We start from the raw sequence: 15,802 nt of genomic DNA, 5'->3' as shown, positions 1-15,802 counted from the left end.
CAGAGCTTCTCCTTTGCTTTTTCCTTTTGCCTATATATGCAGCAGTACTGTTTGTGTGACGCAACATGAAATGTTAATATTGGTAAAACTATGGGTTCTGCACTACACTCAAATCTCATGTGAGGCCAAAGACTACTAGAATTAAATGTTTCAATACATGCTGCATGGACACTATTCAGATTTTCCAAAATATGCTCGATCGGGTCCACTTCAGATCGAACTTTTAAAAGATCGACTTTCATATGGCCGAGACCATATGATTGAACTTTTAAAAGTTTGAACGGTCTGAATGGAGATCTCCATACAGCATGGAATGGGAAGATTTCCCTTTTCCGCAATGTAGTGCGATCTCGGAGTTGGTATATTTAAATAGGGGGGGGGTGGGAGGTGCAGGGGGGCTTGCCCCCTGCTAGGAACGTGTAGTTTTTTGTTTGTTTGTTTTATTTATTTTTTTACATGTTCAAACTTTTAAATGTTCGATCATATGGTCTCGGCCATATGAAATTCGAACATCTGAAAGTTTGATCATGTAAAGTAGACCCGCTCGAACATCTCATGAAAGTTCAAATTCAAATGACAGGATTATAGCCAAATGTTCTACTCAACAAAACTGTATGGAGGTTAAGTACACTGAAATTGTCACTTGATACTTTTCTGAACTGATTGTAAACAAAATCCTTTGCTCATTCATTGATTCAGTAGAAAAGAATTACATTTTATTTTCTGATCCATACTTTCTTTAGTTAGGTAAAGAGGACTACATATAAGCAATCATACACCAGGCTTCTGAGATATCAAGAGGTAGCCAATGTAACTGAGAACTTTATGAATTAAGAACAAGCTCACTTCTAGCGTAACTTCAAGTTTTGCAACAGCTTTACTGTGTATGACTGCTCATGCATATTTTTTTGTGGTGAACAGGTATAGTGTCCAGTGTTAACCCTTACATATGAATTTTTCACTGTATACAATGGTTTATTCCAACGCACTTGACTCAGACCAGTCCCCACTGTAGAGCAGTCATACTGCATACTTCTGCAAGTGCAGTTAGGGAAAGGCGGTCATACTAATGAAATGATGCACTCAAGATGTGGCAAGAGGTCTCCTGATGTCATATCAGCTGCATGCATTTTAAATAAAGAACTCCATTCATAATAAAGACAAACTCAAAACTTAAAGTCAGATATAACTTATTCTATTGTGACTACTTAGCTATTACTGACAAAGCAGAGGCAACTCACAGGAGAGGAATACAGCCGGTGCAGAGTATACAACAGAGGTGGGAACAATATCAGAAACATCTTAAGTTCTTCAAAGAATTCAGTTAAAAACTGCAAGAAAAAGCCATCCAAGGAAGAGTTTTCACTGTGTGATACCTTAGACCTGTAATGGAGGTACACGGGATATATTCAACTGGATCCTACTTAAGGACATACAGTTTCTCAGCTACATAGCTTCTGAATGCCCATGACTTTTGATTTTTTTATGGCTTTATGGGTACATTCAGGCCAATAAAACCAGACCCCACTAGTAACTTCAAAAATAAATTCATCAAATGGTCATAGTTGGCAAACAACCAGGAAGTAAAGCGATGCATAAGGTAAGTGACTGAAACCTTTGAAATTTGCCCTATCTCCACTGTAGTGCAATCTTGGAGTTGGTATATATACTTGGGAGGGTGCAGCCCCCGCCCACCTAATTTTGTTGCATTTATGATGTTAGCCAACTATGGCCATTCAATGAATTTATTTTCTAAATTACACGTTTGGTAGTGTTCTGTATTGCTGATTTATGTACGATATTTAGCCATTCAAGGGTTTCTATTTTCGACAGACTAACACAGACCTGCTTTGCACATGCATGTTTTGGAATTTTTTTTTTTTTTTTTTTTGCTAATGCATATTGGTCAGGAGGAAAAATTCTGAGTGACCAAACAAAGCTAGCAGTGAATAAACCTGCATTAGTAATAACACAAACAGGATTTACTACAAATGTGACAAAGACATTTTTAAAGAGAAGATAATTTTCTAAAGTAATGTGTTTTAGCCTGCACAGGTAATGCACATAAACCAAACTCTTACTATGACCCATGTAACCTAAGTTTGTTTAGCAGCTCAGGTGTTTAACGGTGAAAGCAGGGATAATGGGGTGCACTTATCCTTCGGGGAACGGCTCCCACCTTGCTTTCACACTGTTGGTCTGAGGATAAATTTAATGGAGAACAGCAGAGACTTTATAATATGTGGGAAGCCAGTGTAGGGTAGAAGTCAGTGATGATAGCAGCCCTTGTCAGTGGATGTGGAAGAGCACACATGTACTGATAAATGGGCAGAGGCAATCTGTACAGTGACATAGGTATTCACTTCAGCACCAGTGTGGGGATTAGGCCATAAAAAGAAGTTATGTACTCACCATAACGTTCCATGTGAGTTGTTCATCTCGCCTTCATTCTTACTGATGGGTTCAGAGCTGATCCTCGGCTCCAACTCGGCTAACTGCAAAAGCTTGAGGTCTTCAACCAGCTTGAGGCCAACTCCCTATCCCATGATGCACCCTGATCTTCCTTCAGATCTTGTTTACTGCCAACTGACTACCTAGTAGTATAAATATGCCACTCAGAGAGCTAGATAAGAGACAATGCACCATATACGAAAGGTGACGGACCTGAAGTAGACTGGATGGAGGTTGGAGGGTGGGACGTAAGAATGAAGGCGAGATGAACAACTCACATGGAACGTTATGGTGAGTACATAACTTCTTTATGTGAAGGTGTTCCAGCTCACCATTCATTCTTACTGATGGGTAGCATCCCAAGCACCATCTTCTTGGGTGGCTCACGGGAGAATATTCCTCAGAACTGTGGAACTAAAGGAGGTCCTGCCCCTGGAGGCCTTGTCTACTTTGTAATGGGTAATAAAAGTATGAGGTCTTGACCAGGTAGCTCCTGCACAAATAGAATCTAATGGTAACTTTGCAGAAAAGGCTAATGAGGTTGAAACAGCTCTAGAAGAGTGGGCCAATATTTTCCGTTGTAAGGGAGCATTCTCTGAACTATAAATGAAGGAAATGCAATCTGACAGCCATCTTAACAAGGTTACTTTTTTCACTGGGGCACCCTTAACTCTGAAAAGGAAGCAAAGAGATGATCCATTGATCTGAATTGTTTAGTTCTAGCTAGATAAAATCGAAGTTGTCTCTGAAGATCAAGTTTGTGCAGCATGTGTTCCATCCTTTTTGCGTACTGAGGAAAGAAAATGGGCAACTCAATGGATTGATTAAGATTAGTCTCTGAACAAACTTTTGGTAAAAAGGATGGATTAGTTCTGAGCGAAACTCTATCATTATGGAAAATCAGATAAGGAGGTTTGATGGTCAAGGCCTGCAACTCAGAAATCCTCCGAGCAGAAGTAATGGCTATCAAAAATATAGTCTTCCATAAAAGGAATTTCAAAGGACAGGAAGAGGCTGGTTCGAAAGGAGGTAATACGATTCTGGAGAGAACAAAATTTAGATTCCATGGCACGACTGGAGCTCTGATTGGTGGCCTCAAATGAATGGTACCTTTAAGAAAGGCTTTAGCAAATTGATGTGACATGACATTGGAGCCTTGGAAGCAAAGATAAAAGTTTGAGATTGCTGCTAATTGAACTCTAATGGTAGCTGCAGCAGCTCCTTTGTTGAAAAGTTTATTTAGAAATTCCAATATAGATGGGATCGGAGCTAGATAAGGATCAACATCATTTTGCGATGCCCATAAAGAAAATCTCTTCCATTTGCTAAGCTATAACTTTCTGGTGGATGATTTATGAGAGGATGTTATAACATGCTGGGCCTCAGCCGAGAGGTTATAGATCCTGACTATTGTGGGAATTGCAGAAGCCAAGCTGTCAGTTTGAGGGAATGAGGAGAAGGATGAAAAGCCCCCCGATGAATGGATCAACAAATCCGGAACTGGGTCCAGGATCCAGGGCTCTTCCAAGAGATGAAGCTGGAGGTAGGGAAACCAAATTTGTCAAGGCCAGTAAGGGGCTATTAAGATCATGGTCCTTCTCAGAAATTTTGCTTTCTATAATACTTTGGGAATCAGAGGGAAGGGAGGAAAGGCATAAAAGAGACCAAGGGGTCAATTGTGCACCAGTGCATCACTTGGGGCATCTCCTGGTGGGGGAATCAGGGCAAAGTAGCTGCTGCATTTCGTGTTTGTTGGGGTTGCAAAGAGATCGCAGCAAGGCTGGCCCCACCTGTGGAATATCCGTTCCGCTGCTTGTTTCTTTAGGGACCACTTGTGAGGCAGCAGAATTGCCCTGCTTAGCTTGTCTGCTATCACATTGGATTTCCCCAGGATGTGCATTGCTATCAGAAAGCGCTGGGAGGAGATTGCCCACTGCCATACTCTTGTAGCATCTCAACACAGGGGGTAAGATTTGGTTCCTCCTTGTTTATGTACCACACCACTGGCATGTTGTCTGTCTGAACTGCAATTTTTCCCAGAGGTAGAGAGTCTTGAAAGGACTGCAATACTAGAAGTACCGGTCTCATCTCCAGAACATTTATATGCTAAAGAGCCTCGTGTTTCTTCTATGTGACTAGGGCTGTTCTTCCTTGATAATACCCCCCCACCACAGTGTCCGTGGTCACCATGGCTATGGGATTGGGTAGAATGAATGGACGGTCGCAAGTTACATATTGAGATGTCAGCCACCATCAAAGGTCCTTCTTGCAGGTATTCATTATGATAATTTGGTGTGACATTGGAAGTTCCTGGAAGGATCATTGAGAGAACAGAAGCCATTGTAGAACTCGCATGTGCATTCGAGTGAGGGGAATGGCAATGATTGCTGCGACCATCGATCCTAGCAATTTGAGTACCATTGAGACTGGGTCTTTTTTTTTGGAAACAGAAAAAGATGGTCTGTTGCGATGGCGATAAGGCAGATTTTTCTGAGTTGATGGTAATTCCCAACTGATTTCAGACAGTTAAGGTTGTGTCCCTCACCTGAATAAGTTGATGCTTGGTGGTGGCAGTGAGGAGCCAGTCTAGATATGGAAACACTTGGAATCCCAACCATCTCAGGTGAGCGGTGACTACTGCCATACATTTGGTGAACACTCTGGGGGCTGTAGTGAGACCAAAGGGCAGTGCACGAAACTGATAATGGCTGGCTCCCAGCCAAAAGCGTAGATGATCCCCGGATGGTCAGTCCATTTTTATGTGGTAGTATGCATCCTGAAGATCTATAGAGCACATCCAATTGTCTTTTCCCAGAAATGGAAGTATTGACTGAAGCGTGACCATCCGGAACTACTTCTTTTTTACTAACTTGTTTAATCTGCTTAGGTCCAGAATAGGTCTCCAATCCCCTGTTTTCTTTGGAACTAAAAAAAAACCATGAGTAAGTTCCAGATCCTCTCTGGTCTGCTGGGACTGGTTGGATGACTCTTTTATCCAGCAACCTTTGTACCTCTAAGGCTGCTTGGTCCCTGTGACTGGGTGAAACATCTGGGATTTTCTTTACTAGAGGGGGTGGAGTGGCAAAGGGAGTTGAGTATCCTCTGAATATTATGCTTTGTACCCAGCTGTTTTTTTTATTTTTAGCCAGGTGTCTAGGTACAAAGATAGGGGTCCCCCAACTGCCTCCAGAGATGAACACTCAATCCTCCTTTCAGGAGCACTGATAGGGCTTGCGAAAGAACTGATCTCTGTCATCCTTGTTCTGCAGACACCCTGTGTGGGCGACATCTTCCATTATAACCCCCTCATCTGCCTCTAGAGGGGGTTTCACCACGGGTGTTCTGGAAAGATCCTTGAGATTTATGGAACCATACATATAGACCACACACTTGAAGGAAATCAGGCTCAGCTCCTGGAAACACCAAACTCTTTAATAATCCACAAGGAGACAAATGACTTTAACGCTAACAATCGTAATACGTTTTCGATTCGTAGTCTTCATCAGAAAATAGTAATCAAGTAAAATTACAACAGGGACAACTCCTTTTATACCCAGAATTCTACAATAATTAATTATAATTGATTCATTAACCAATTAACCCTTAAAAAGCCCTTAATACTCATACTCTCATACAAAATATAATATTATAGACTTAATTCACTCTATGAGCCACTAACTTAAAAACATATTACATACATATCTTGCTAAAATAACTTTAAAACACTGATGTGCTTGATGATGTATAAATAAATAAATATACTTGTAAATATATAGTTGTACAATTACAATTACATTGTAGTATTATAGTAGACCATATTAAATTAATATGGCATATTTAATGCAATACCACTCAATTCAGTGTTCAATTATTACTATTTCATTTAAACATTTATATGCTTATTTAATTATGTACATTTTCATATATGTATATGTATGGTTATATCACATCAAATCATAAGATATGATTATTTTATCTTGTTATTTTGTTTCGCCATAATTGATTCACATTTTTCTCGATTAATTAATTCAATTCTATATTGAATTTTAAATTTTAGATATATGTATTTTACATTGCATTAATTCATTAATTCATATAGTTTCTAAGTAGTAGTATATGATATGCAAGTCATTAATGAATTTTATATTTTATTTTACACCTATTAGGTATAAATATATAAGGTAGTTCATGTATTATATTTAATGAGTATTGCTGTATGTTTCTATACAGTTATATGTCACTTGCAACACCAGATGGCGCCAAAAAGTACTAAGATGAAGTTAAAAGGTTGAAAGATGTAATTGTACAATTATATATTTACAAGTATATTTATTTATTCATATATTATCAGGCACATTCAGTGTTTTAAAGTTATTTGAGCAAGATATGCATGTAATATGTTTTTAAGTAAGTGGCTCATAGAGTGAATTAAGTTTGTAACATTATGTTTTATGTGAGAGTATGAGTATTAAGGGGCTTTTTTAAGGGTTAATTGGTTAATGAATCAATTATAATTAATTATTGTAGAATTCTGGGTATAAAAGGAGTTGTCCCTGTTGTAATTTTACTTGATTTCTATTTTCTGATGAAGAGTACGAATCGAAAACGTATTACGATTGTTAGCGTTAAAGTCATTTGTCTCCTTGTGGATTATTAGAGAGTTTGGTGTTTCCAGGAGCTGAGCCTGATTTCCTTCAAGTGTGTGGTCTGTATGTGTAGATATTTCGTTTACACTTGAATTCTACGTACTCTGACGGCAGACAGGGTCTTTCCATCTTTTTCACTCCTGGTAAGCGTTTCCTTTACCTTAGGTCCGAAAAGGGACGAACCGTCAATGGGGGTGTTGATGAAAGAAGACTTAAAGGGTTCCACAAACCGCTGCTCTGCTCATACCATCAAATGCATATGACAAGACGCATGGGGGAGTTCACTATCAAATTAAGAGTGGAGAGTTGGAAGTTATCTTGTCTGAACCCCCGCAGCTATTGAACCCTGCAGGGTGTCTCCTAGCTCCTTCAGGAGATCCCTTTGTAATCTAGTAAAATGTGTGAGGTAGTTCAGCAATCAAAGGATGAAGCCCGCCGAACTAAACATACGCTTCCCATATCTGTCTATAATCCTGGATTCTCTATTAGGAGGACGAACAGATGAAGACATCTCTGATAATTCCTTCTTGGTGGCTGCTGCCACCAACATAGCATCAACAGGTACTCCTTTAGTAAAGTAAGGTCTGTCTTGAGGGATAGTTATAAATGTGTTAGCCCTCCTGGGTACAGGCTCCATGGTGTCTGGGGACTCCCATGCCCTTTGAGTGAGTAATTCAAGCAACTCATCAAAGGATGGAGACAGCCAAGAGGTGGAGGGTTGAGACCCAAAAGTCTTCAGGAGGACTGACTCATCATCAGAAGGGTTAAGGGATTTCCAGCCAACCCTCTGTTTAAGAATTTCTAAGATATCTGCAAAGGAGATATCTTCTGAGGGGGGACCATGGGGACCCTTCTGACTCATCCAAGTCAGTATCCGAAGTGACTGACTCCTGTGGGAAGTCCAGATGCTTCCTCCTGCAAAGTCTCTTCCTAGGTACTTCTTCAGTGGGACCTTCTGGAGAGGTCTTGGAAGAAAATGGCTCACCCAATGGGGCTTCCTGAGGGTCAGGATCTCTACGCTTCAAAGGAGCATGTGATGAAGAGGTGGACACTGATGCTTTCAGGGAGGGAGCTGCTTGAACTGATGGAGTGGTCATCGGGGTGGACACAGCCCTACTCATAGCCTCAAAGGCCCCTCGGTCCCGATGAGAGTAATCCCTCGGATCCGAAGATTCGATGGAAACTGTCTGCACCAGTACAGTGGGCTCTGAGCCAGAGGTCGGGGCCAAACTCACTCAAGCCTAATTCCTGAGAGGTAAAGTCAGCACCAACAAGTTGATCCTACTATCCTCCCTGGACCAGACCGGTAAGTGTCAGCCCCAAGATCCTTCGGTCAGTGCCAAAGACAGTGCAGTCAGGGCCGAAAAACCTAGAGTAGGTGTTGGGCTCGAGGGGATCCACAATCATCAGTTCCACCCTCTCCGGCTCTGAAACTTTCATGGAGATTGGAGGAGGAACAGAAGATGTTGGAGGAACTAAGGTCAGCTCTGAAGCCCCCGGGGTCGGTATTGATACAACTTTTGCCAGCGTCAGTATTTGTAGAAGCTTCTTTACCAAGCGGGCCACATCCAAATCAGACAGTCTACTTGAGGCTCATGAAGAATGTGATGAAGCCACCGATTGTAATATGGGGGACTTCAAAGTAGGAGATACCGGTTCCAGGGTTGAGGACCGGCTCCTAATCATGACGGCAGTCAGTTCCAAAGGCTGTGGAACCGATGTCGAAGCTTTACTAGAAGCTGATTTCGAAGTAGATGGACTTTTTGTCAGTTCCAAAGCCTTTTTGGAGTGCTTGTCTGACTTATCCAGAGACTCTTGAAAAGAGGATTTTAGCAGACCCTTATCCATAAGTTTTCTTTTTCTCTCATGCAGCACTCTGGAGCTAAAGGAGTGGCATATAGCACAGCTTTCCTGCAGGTGTACCTCACCCAAACAGTAGACACATTTAGTACTATCATCAGTTATAGACCTCTTTTGTCCACATCTTGGACATTTTTTGAAGCCAGACTTGTTTTTTCCTTCTCCTGCTGAGACATATTTCCAAAGGCAAATACTAACTATAGTAAAACACAGCAACAATGCCCTATAAAAAAGAGGGCTCTAACAATAATATGCACACATAAAATAACTAGTAAAGCCTTGAGAAAAAAAGGCTCTAAAAAAATTAGCTAATTATGCAAATATTTATCTGCCCTGTATAAAAAGAAGGGCTGTGATTTAACAAATAACACACACCACACACAAGGAATACTATAGATAAGACAAGAAAGGCCTTAAAAGACGGCCACTAACATCTAATTATAATATTAGAAAGACAACTAAATGCCCTGTGAAAAAGAAGGGCTATAATCTAATATAAACACACTCTCTACATGATATTCAAGATAAAGATAAAAAGGGTCTAAAAACATAGCCACTAATTAGAAAGACCACTAAGTGCCCTGTGAAAAAGAAGGGCTATAATCTAATTTAAACTCTCCATATGATATTCAAGATAAAGAGAAAAAAGGACCTAAAAACACGGCCACTAATTTCTCAGTAATGAAATTAACTGAGATAGGGAGAAAAGAAGGCCTAAAAAAATGGATCTGATAATTAACTACTGTTATCTAAATAATCTAAGAATAGACTAAACACTCTATCCATCTAAATGACTAAATAAGCAACTAAGATATTTTAACAGCTATAATTTTTAAGAAAAAATAAAGTAATTCACTGGCCAGAGCCGTTGAATGTCCGATCAAGTTGCAGTGGCAAACGAGATCTGCTGGAAGATCATAGTGCATCATGGGATAGGGAGTTTGCCTCGAGCTGGTTGAAGACCTTGAGCTTTTGCAGTTGGCAGAGTCGGAGCTGAGGATCGGCTCAGAACCCATCAGTAACAATGAACGGCGAGATAGAACAACTTCACATTAAATATTTTAAAATGGTCCTTATAGCTGGGATGCCAGAGATGACACAGGCAATCTTCACAGTTACCTGTATGGCAGCACCTGCAGATAGTTCACATTGAGGACCCCCACCATGAAGAAATGAATGGGTTTAATTCCATTTGGGGGAAGGTGTGATGGTCAGCAGGCATGGCAGCAAAAAAGCAACACAGAAAAAAATGTGTGTTTAACTAAATTACTATTGTACGCTGGGACTTTTTATTTATGTATTTATTTTCACTGCACAGTAATGCAGTGAGTAAAACTATGAGCGGTGCTGCTGCCTCAAAGGAAAAGATTCTCCAGTTTCAGACCAGAGTGCAGCCTGCAAGTCCATGTCTTCCTTGTGACAACATGGACTTTCTCCAGATGTTCCAATTTCTTCCCACCTCCTATTATTCTATACTGCTGATACATGTAGCATGTGCATTCTTAAATAGACCAGCCCTATGTCCAGGGAAAGCATTATAATCAATGGCTGCCTGGTCAGGCTCTGACATTTCCACAACCTTGTCAGCAAACACTCAGTCACTATCTTCCTTCACAGAGCACAGCCTGTGGTCACTACATCCGACTTCGATACTGCAGGAGCTCAGCCACAAGGCCTACTCCTACAAGTTAACAGAATTTTGTCACTGTATAATCTAAGCACATTTAAGATGAAGAACCTTGCTGTGTATTAACTTTAATCAGTCAAATACATGCCTGCTCTGTGACTGAATGTCTCTGTGAAACAGTCCGTTCACTCTAAGGACCTCCTACTAAGTTGGCCACTGTCCCCTTTTTTCTTGACCAGCAAGACTATACCACAAATGCCAGTTATTTTGCCTCGGGAAATGACAGAAAACCTGTTTTACTTTGAATCTCTTTGTTAATTGCTTTGTACAGGCTATAAACTGATTGCTTTCAGTTATTATTTGACCTGACTGTGGGGAAAAAAATACTCAAGAAGCTTTAAGAGCCACTGAAACATGGCTTCTTAACTCACAACTCATGCTCAACCCAAAAAAGACCAAAATGCTACTCCCCCCCCCCCCCAAAATCCCTCTTTCTTGAAAAAACAAAATTTAAAGTCCTCTCTCGATATTACAACCAATGAAGTCACTTCTCATATCAAATTCTTATGGTGATAGTGGATGATAAGCTTACATTCGACCTGCATATACAAAATTGCATAAGAAAACTCATCAAAAACTAGGGATGCTTTTCACAACCAAAAATGTTCTCACAGACGCAACTAAAGCTACACTTGTCACTACTTACCTCCTCCCTACACTTCTCTATGGCCCTCCCATCTTTATTAACCTCCAGGCTTCACAAAAATTAAAACTTGAACAATGCAATAACAAAGTTGCTAAATTTGCAGAAAATATCTCCTTCAGAACCTTCCACTGTATAGCAAAAAAAAAAGCCTAAATTGGTTAGAACTACCTCATCAAGTAACATATACAACTCTTCTTACCACTATCATATAACTTGTAATAATGTTTAACCAATGTTTTTATATTATGTCTGATTTGTTATAATTATTTAATCAGCAGATGTCTTTTGTTTTATTTTTTGAAAACTGTAAAATTACTGTTCTTAAAATGTTCAACACATACAAAAAACAGCAGGTGGACCCAGAAACTACATTATTGGAGTGTATTTTGAATAATAATGTCTTTTTATTTAATGGGCATTACTATTGGCAAAGACATGGCATAGCTATGGGCACTTCATGTGCCAATGTCATGATGAATGTCTGGGAACAAAGGTTTATATGTGAGGGACCATTTAAAGCACAGGTCGTATTCTACCGTAGGTTTGTGGACGACCTCTTCCTCATTTGGGATGGTACTGAATCCATGTTACATGATTTTATTAATTATTTGAATGAGACTACTTCTTACTTGAGGTTTTCATGTAATATATCCACTTCTTTTGTGGATTTTTTAGATGTTAGAGTAATCTGTGATACTGATGGACATACTTATACAGAGTTACATAAGAAGCCTTGCCATTGCAATCATCTGTTGTATAAAGAAAGTATGCATCCACCACATGTCTTCAGAAGTGTGATCAGGAGTCAGACTTTCAGGGCTTCTAGATTAAGTGTGAGAGAATCTGACTTTAACATACAGACTGGGCTACTGAAAGATGCATTAGTATCAAGGGGATACAAACATCACGAGATCAATGAAAACATTGAACAGGTAGTTAGGTTAAGAGATACTAGAGCCAGGCCTTATTTTTGAGAGAAGTATGAGAATAGAACTGGAAAAGAATTGGGTAGGAACAGTAGACTGAATGTCTGTTTGTCCTACTCCAGAGATGTCAGACTTTACAAGGAAGTTATAGAGAAACATTGGAGAGTTTTGACTACAGATAGTGATATCACTGACAAAGTTGATGTAAGACCATCGTTTGTTTATAAAAATATGTGTTCTCTTAAGAGACAGTTATGCTACCCCAAGCAGAAACAGTTTAGTGTACATGCAGGGTGTACCTCAGCGTGTGGACATTTCCAAGCTTGTAAATATATAGATAGTAGTGGGGTGTTTAGTCACCCCGATCTGGGTAGAATTTATAGGTTCAGTGTTCAAGCCTCATGCAATACTCTCCATGTTGTCTATCTGTCACACTATCACATGTAAAAATTCTAAACTGGTAAGACGGATAGAGCATTAAAGGACAGAATTAGGGAACACTACTACCACATAAGTAAGAATAATACAGTGAGTGCTCTCTCTAAACATGTATCTGAGACTGATACAACACATTATTTTAAATTTTTAGTAATTGGACAAGTTATAGAAAGTAATAGAAAGGGAGAGATTTGGAATCAAACAGAGCAGTTGGAGTTCAAGTGGATAATTAGGATGAGGGGGGATTTTGAGCATGGCCTGAATGACAGAGTTCCACTGAGACCTAAACTCAAGGCTAGAGCCCTTAAGAGGAAATGAATTGTTTTAGGTGGTATGTTATGTATTAGTGCTTTAAAGTGTTATTTGCACATGTTTTTATGTGTGCTTATGTGAATGTTGTTTTAATGAATTATTTTAGATATTGGTGTATTAATTATGGTATGAAATAATGTTTTTAATAGTTTTTCATGTTTTTATAAGTGTTGTTGCTTATAGTGCTTGTCTCTTTAATTTACAAATGATGTGATACATGTGACTTATTTCAATGGTATTTAAGGAGGGTTTTGTTAATGTGATTTACATCTGATGATGTAGTGTACTACGAAAGCACTTATGTCCTTATTTTTTGTGAATTAAAGACGGGTTCATCTACAAGCCTTGCTGTCGTTTCTGAGTCCACCTGCTGTTTTTTGTATGTGTTGAACATTCGTTTGGAAGGACCTTGGTGCTCACTGTGGTTGGTGGGTTTTATTGGACTGTTCTTAAAATGTTTTGTAACAATTTAGAGCTTTTCTCCCCGGGCCCTCTGCTGAAAATTGGCTTCCACCCAGTCAAATTTTCATGGTAATTAAATGTTAGCAAATAAATAAATGAACAAGACAGATGGATAGGGGTCATTTGTTAGAAGTTAAGTGCTACTCTTATATATGTGCTGCCATCTATTGGCAAATGCATGCAACGATAACAATACTGAGTGGAACAGTGTCCATGTAACAAAAACAGTTCAGTACTTCCATGACATTCTGTGGAGCTTTTCTCCCCAGGCCTTCACTGAAAAAGGACCTGTATCCAGTTGGAATTTCCCAGTAAACAAATGTAAATAAATAAAGACATTTCTTTTTATAATTCACCACAGTATGTACAGACACATTATGCTATTTTTTTTAATTTTCATCTCAAAAGTTTACTTTTTATTAACTTTAAAATAAACAGAGTAAGATGTTTGTTGCATTTTTATCATTGACTGACATCACGGCACAAATATTAACACTGAAATTCTCAAAACGACATGAACTTTTGCAAGACAGCACATCTCCCAGTGTATCTTTACATCCCACACACTCCCAAATATGTTAATCCCAAAGTTACTGTAGCTTGAGGTAGGAAAATACAACATTACCGGTAGTGTTCTGCAACTATGACTTTTGTACATTTTGGTAAATCTTTAATCTATGTGAAGTTGAAATTTAGTCAATGTGTTGTGCCATATGAAAAAAAGTGCTGCTGAGATGTCAATAGCTGGCACAGACTCCATTCATCATGACTGTACTTCTTTCATAAGGTTGCAGGTTCAAGTAAAGTCAGACAGGAAGTAAAGATGGTAGTCAATCAAACAGCATGAAGAAAGAACTTAACCAACTCCTATACTACGTTGGACTGAGGTGGGATTTTCTTATTATCTTCCCCACAGCACACATTCCAAGTCTACACAAAAGTAGGTGTGTGTATGGCAAGTAACATAGAGAAAGTGCCACAGTAGCAGAAAGTAACAGAAAAAGATGTACACAGCAAGCTGAAATGTATAAATACGACTTTGCTAGACTTCCAATAAATATCACCTTAACATTCTTCTTACCTCCTCATCAAAGAGATCAGGTTTAACTCGCCGCTTCTTTCCTGCATAGCGAAGAAGAGAGGTAAGGGCTCGAAGACCAAAGTCATAGTGATCCTGCTTGGATAGCTGCTGCACTGCCAGGGAATAGAGGGTATAGACTTTCTTGGCCAGAACCTGAAATAAAAACATACAAGGCAGGAGAGGTTAAGCCACTACTTCTACCACGACTTTTAATCAATCGATCGATCAATAAGTATATGCATAAAAAAAGACAATGTTCCTGAAGTGCTGGAAAAAATCCTTACCTTTCTTCAAAAGAAGTTGACTCTGTCACAGAAAATTAAATATTATAGAAACATACAGAGTAATTGTCAGAGGAGTTACAAAGAAAGCATAGAAATTGTTAACAGAAATTCAAGAAAAATTGTTACTTAGTTCAGAACCTTACTGGGAGTAGAATGTGCAGGCACATACTAAAACACTTTTTGTATGTTTTGCTGTACTTTAATACAAAAACGAGGTTATACAGGCTTTATCTAAGACAGGTGAAAGACTAGTGTTAATCAGCAAATGTGATTTCAGTGAGATAAGTGACCAGATGACTATCTTTTGAAAAGTACAGTGATGCTTTTACTAAGGAGATTCCAAGATGGCTGCACATTGAGTTAACAGCTTAATCCAGGCTGTCCCAGTCTGAAAACAGAAACTTAGCAAAGAAGACCAGTGGATCTAGATTTCTGGGTAAATTTCAGTAACTGGCTAGTAAGTGCACTACCTGGATTCCAGGAAAAAAGAAATTTAAAGGATCTGGAGGAAAATCAGGTACAAAAGGTAAGAAAGAAGGACAGACAGACTAGCACTACAGTGGTTCAGCAAAAAGCACTACAAGTTCCAGACATGACTTCCTGTAACCTAGAGGAGAGTATAAAGCAACTGCTCACACACCTGGTTAAAATAAAACACTGAAGGAGAATATGAACACAAACAATAAAAAGCTGGAAAAAATAGATGAAGCTTTCAACAGATCTTCAGATAAGATGACAGAAATGCAAAACTCAGAGGTTGAAATGAAGAAAAGGCTGGCTGAATATTAGACTGCACAAGAAGTGATGTTTCAAAAAATAATAGAATTAGAGGACAGAGCATGTAGGGAAAACCTGAGATTTTATGCGGTACCAAAAGTTGGAAGAACAGACTGTATTAATTTATGAAAGCACAAATAAGCAACTGGACTGGTATTCCACAACAGGAAGTGTCAACTGAAAAGGCGCATCATGTGTATGCTCCAAATCTGGTTACTAAAAAAACAACCTA

At 39.2% G+C, this 15,802-nt stretch overlaps 1 protein-coding gene across 1 annotated transcript in view; it reads right to left on the bottom strand.

The window, feature by feature from the left end:
• The window catches only part of DNAH2 (dynein axonemal heavy chain 2), a 6,636,854-nt gene that overhangs the window by 3,706,309 nt on the left and 2,914,743 nt on the right, over positions 1–15,802 (bottom strand). The window contains exon 40 of the mRNA XM_044077324.1: positions 14,510–14,662. Coding sequence (XP_043933259.1) covers positions 14,510–14,662 — 153 coding nt within the window. The remainder of the gene's footprint in view (positions 1–14,509; positions 14,663–15,802) is intronic.

This window comes from Protopterus annectens, chromosome 7.part0 (genome assembly GCF_019279795.1).
Source record: "Protopterus annectens isolate FY-2018-M chromosome 7.part0, PAN1.0, whole genome shotgun sequence".
NCBI lineage: Eukaryota > Metazoa > Chordata > Ceratodontiformes > Protopteridae > Protopterus > Protopterus annectens.
This window is presented reverse-complemented; position numbering and strand designations above follow the sequence as displayed.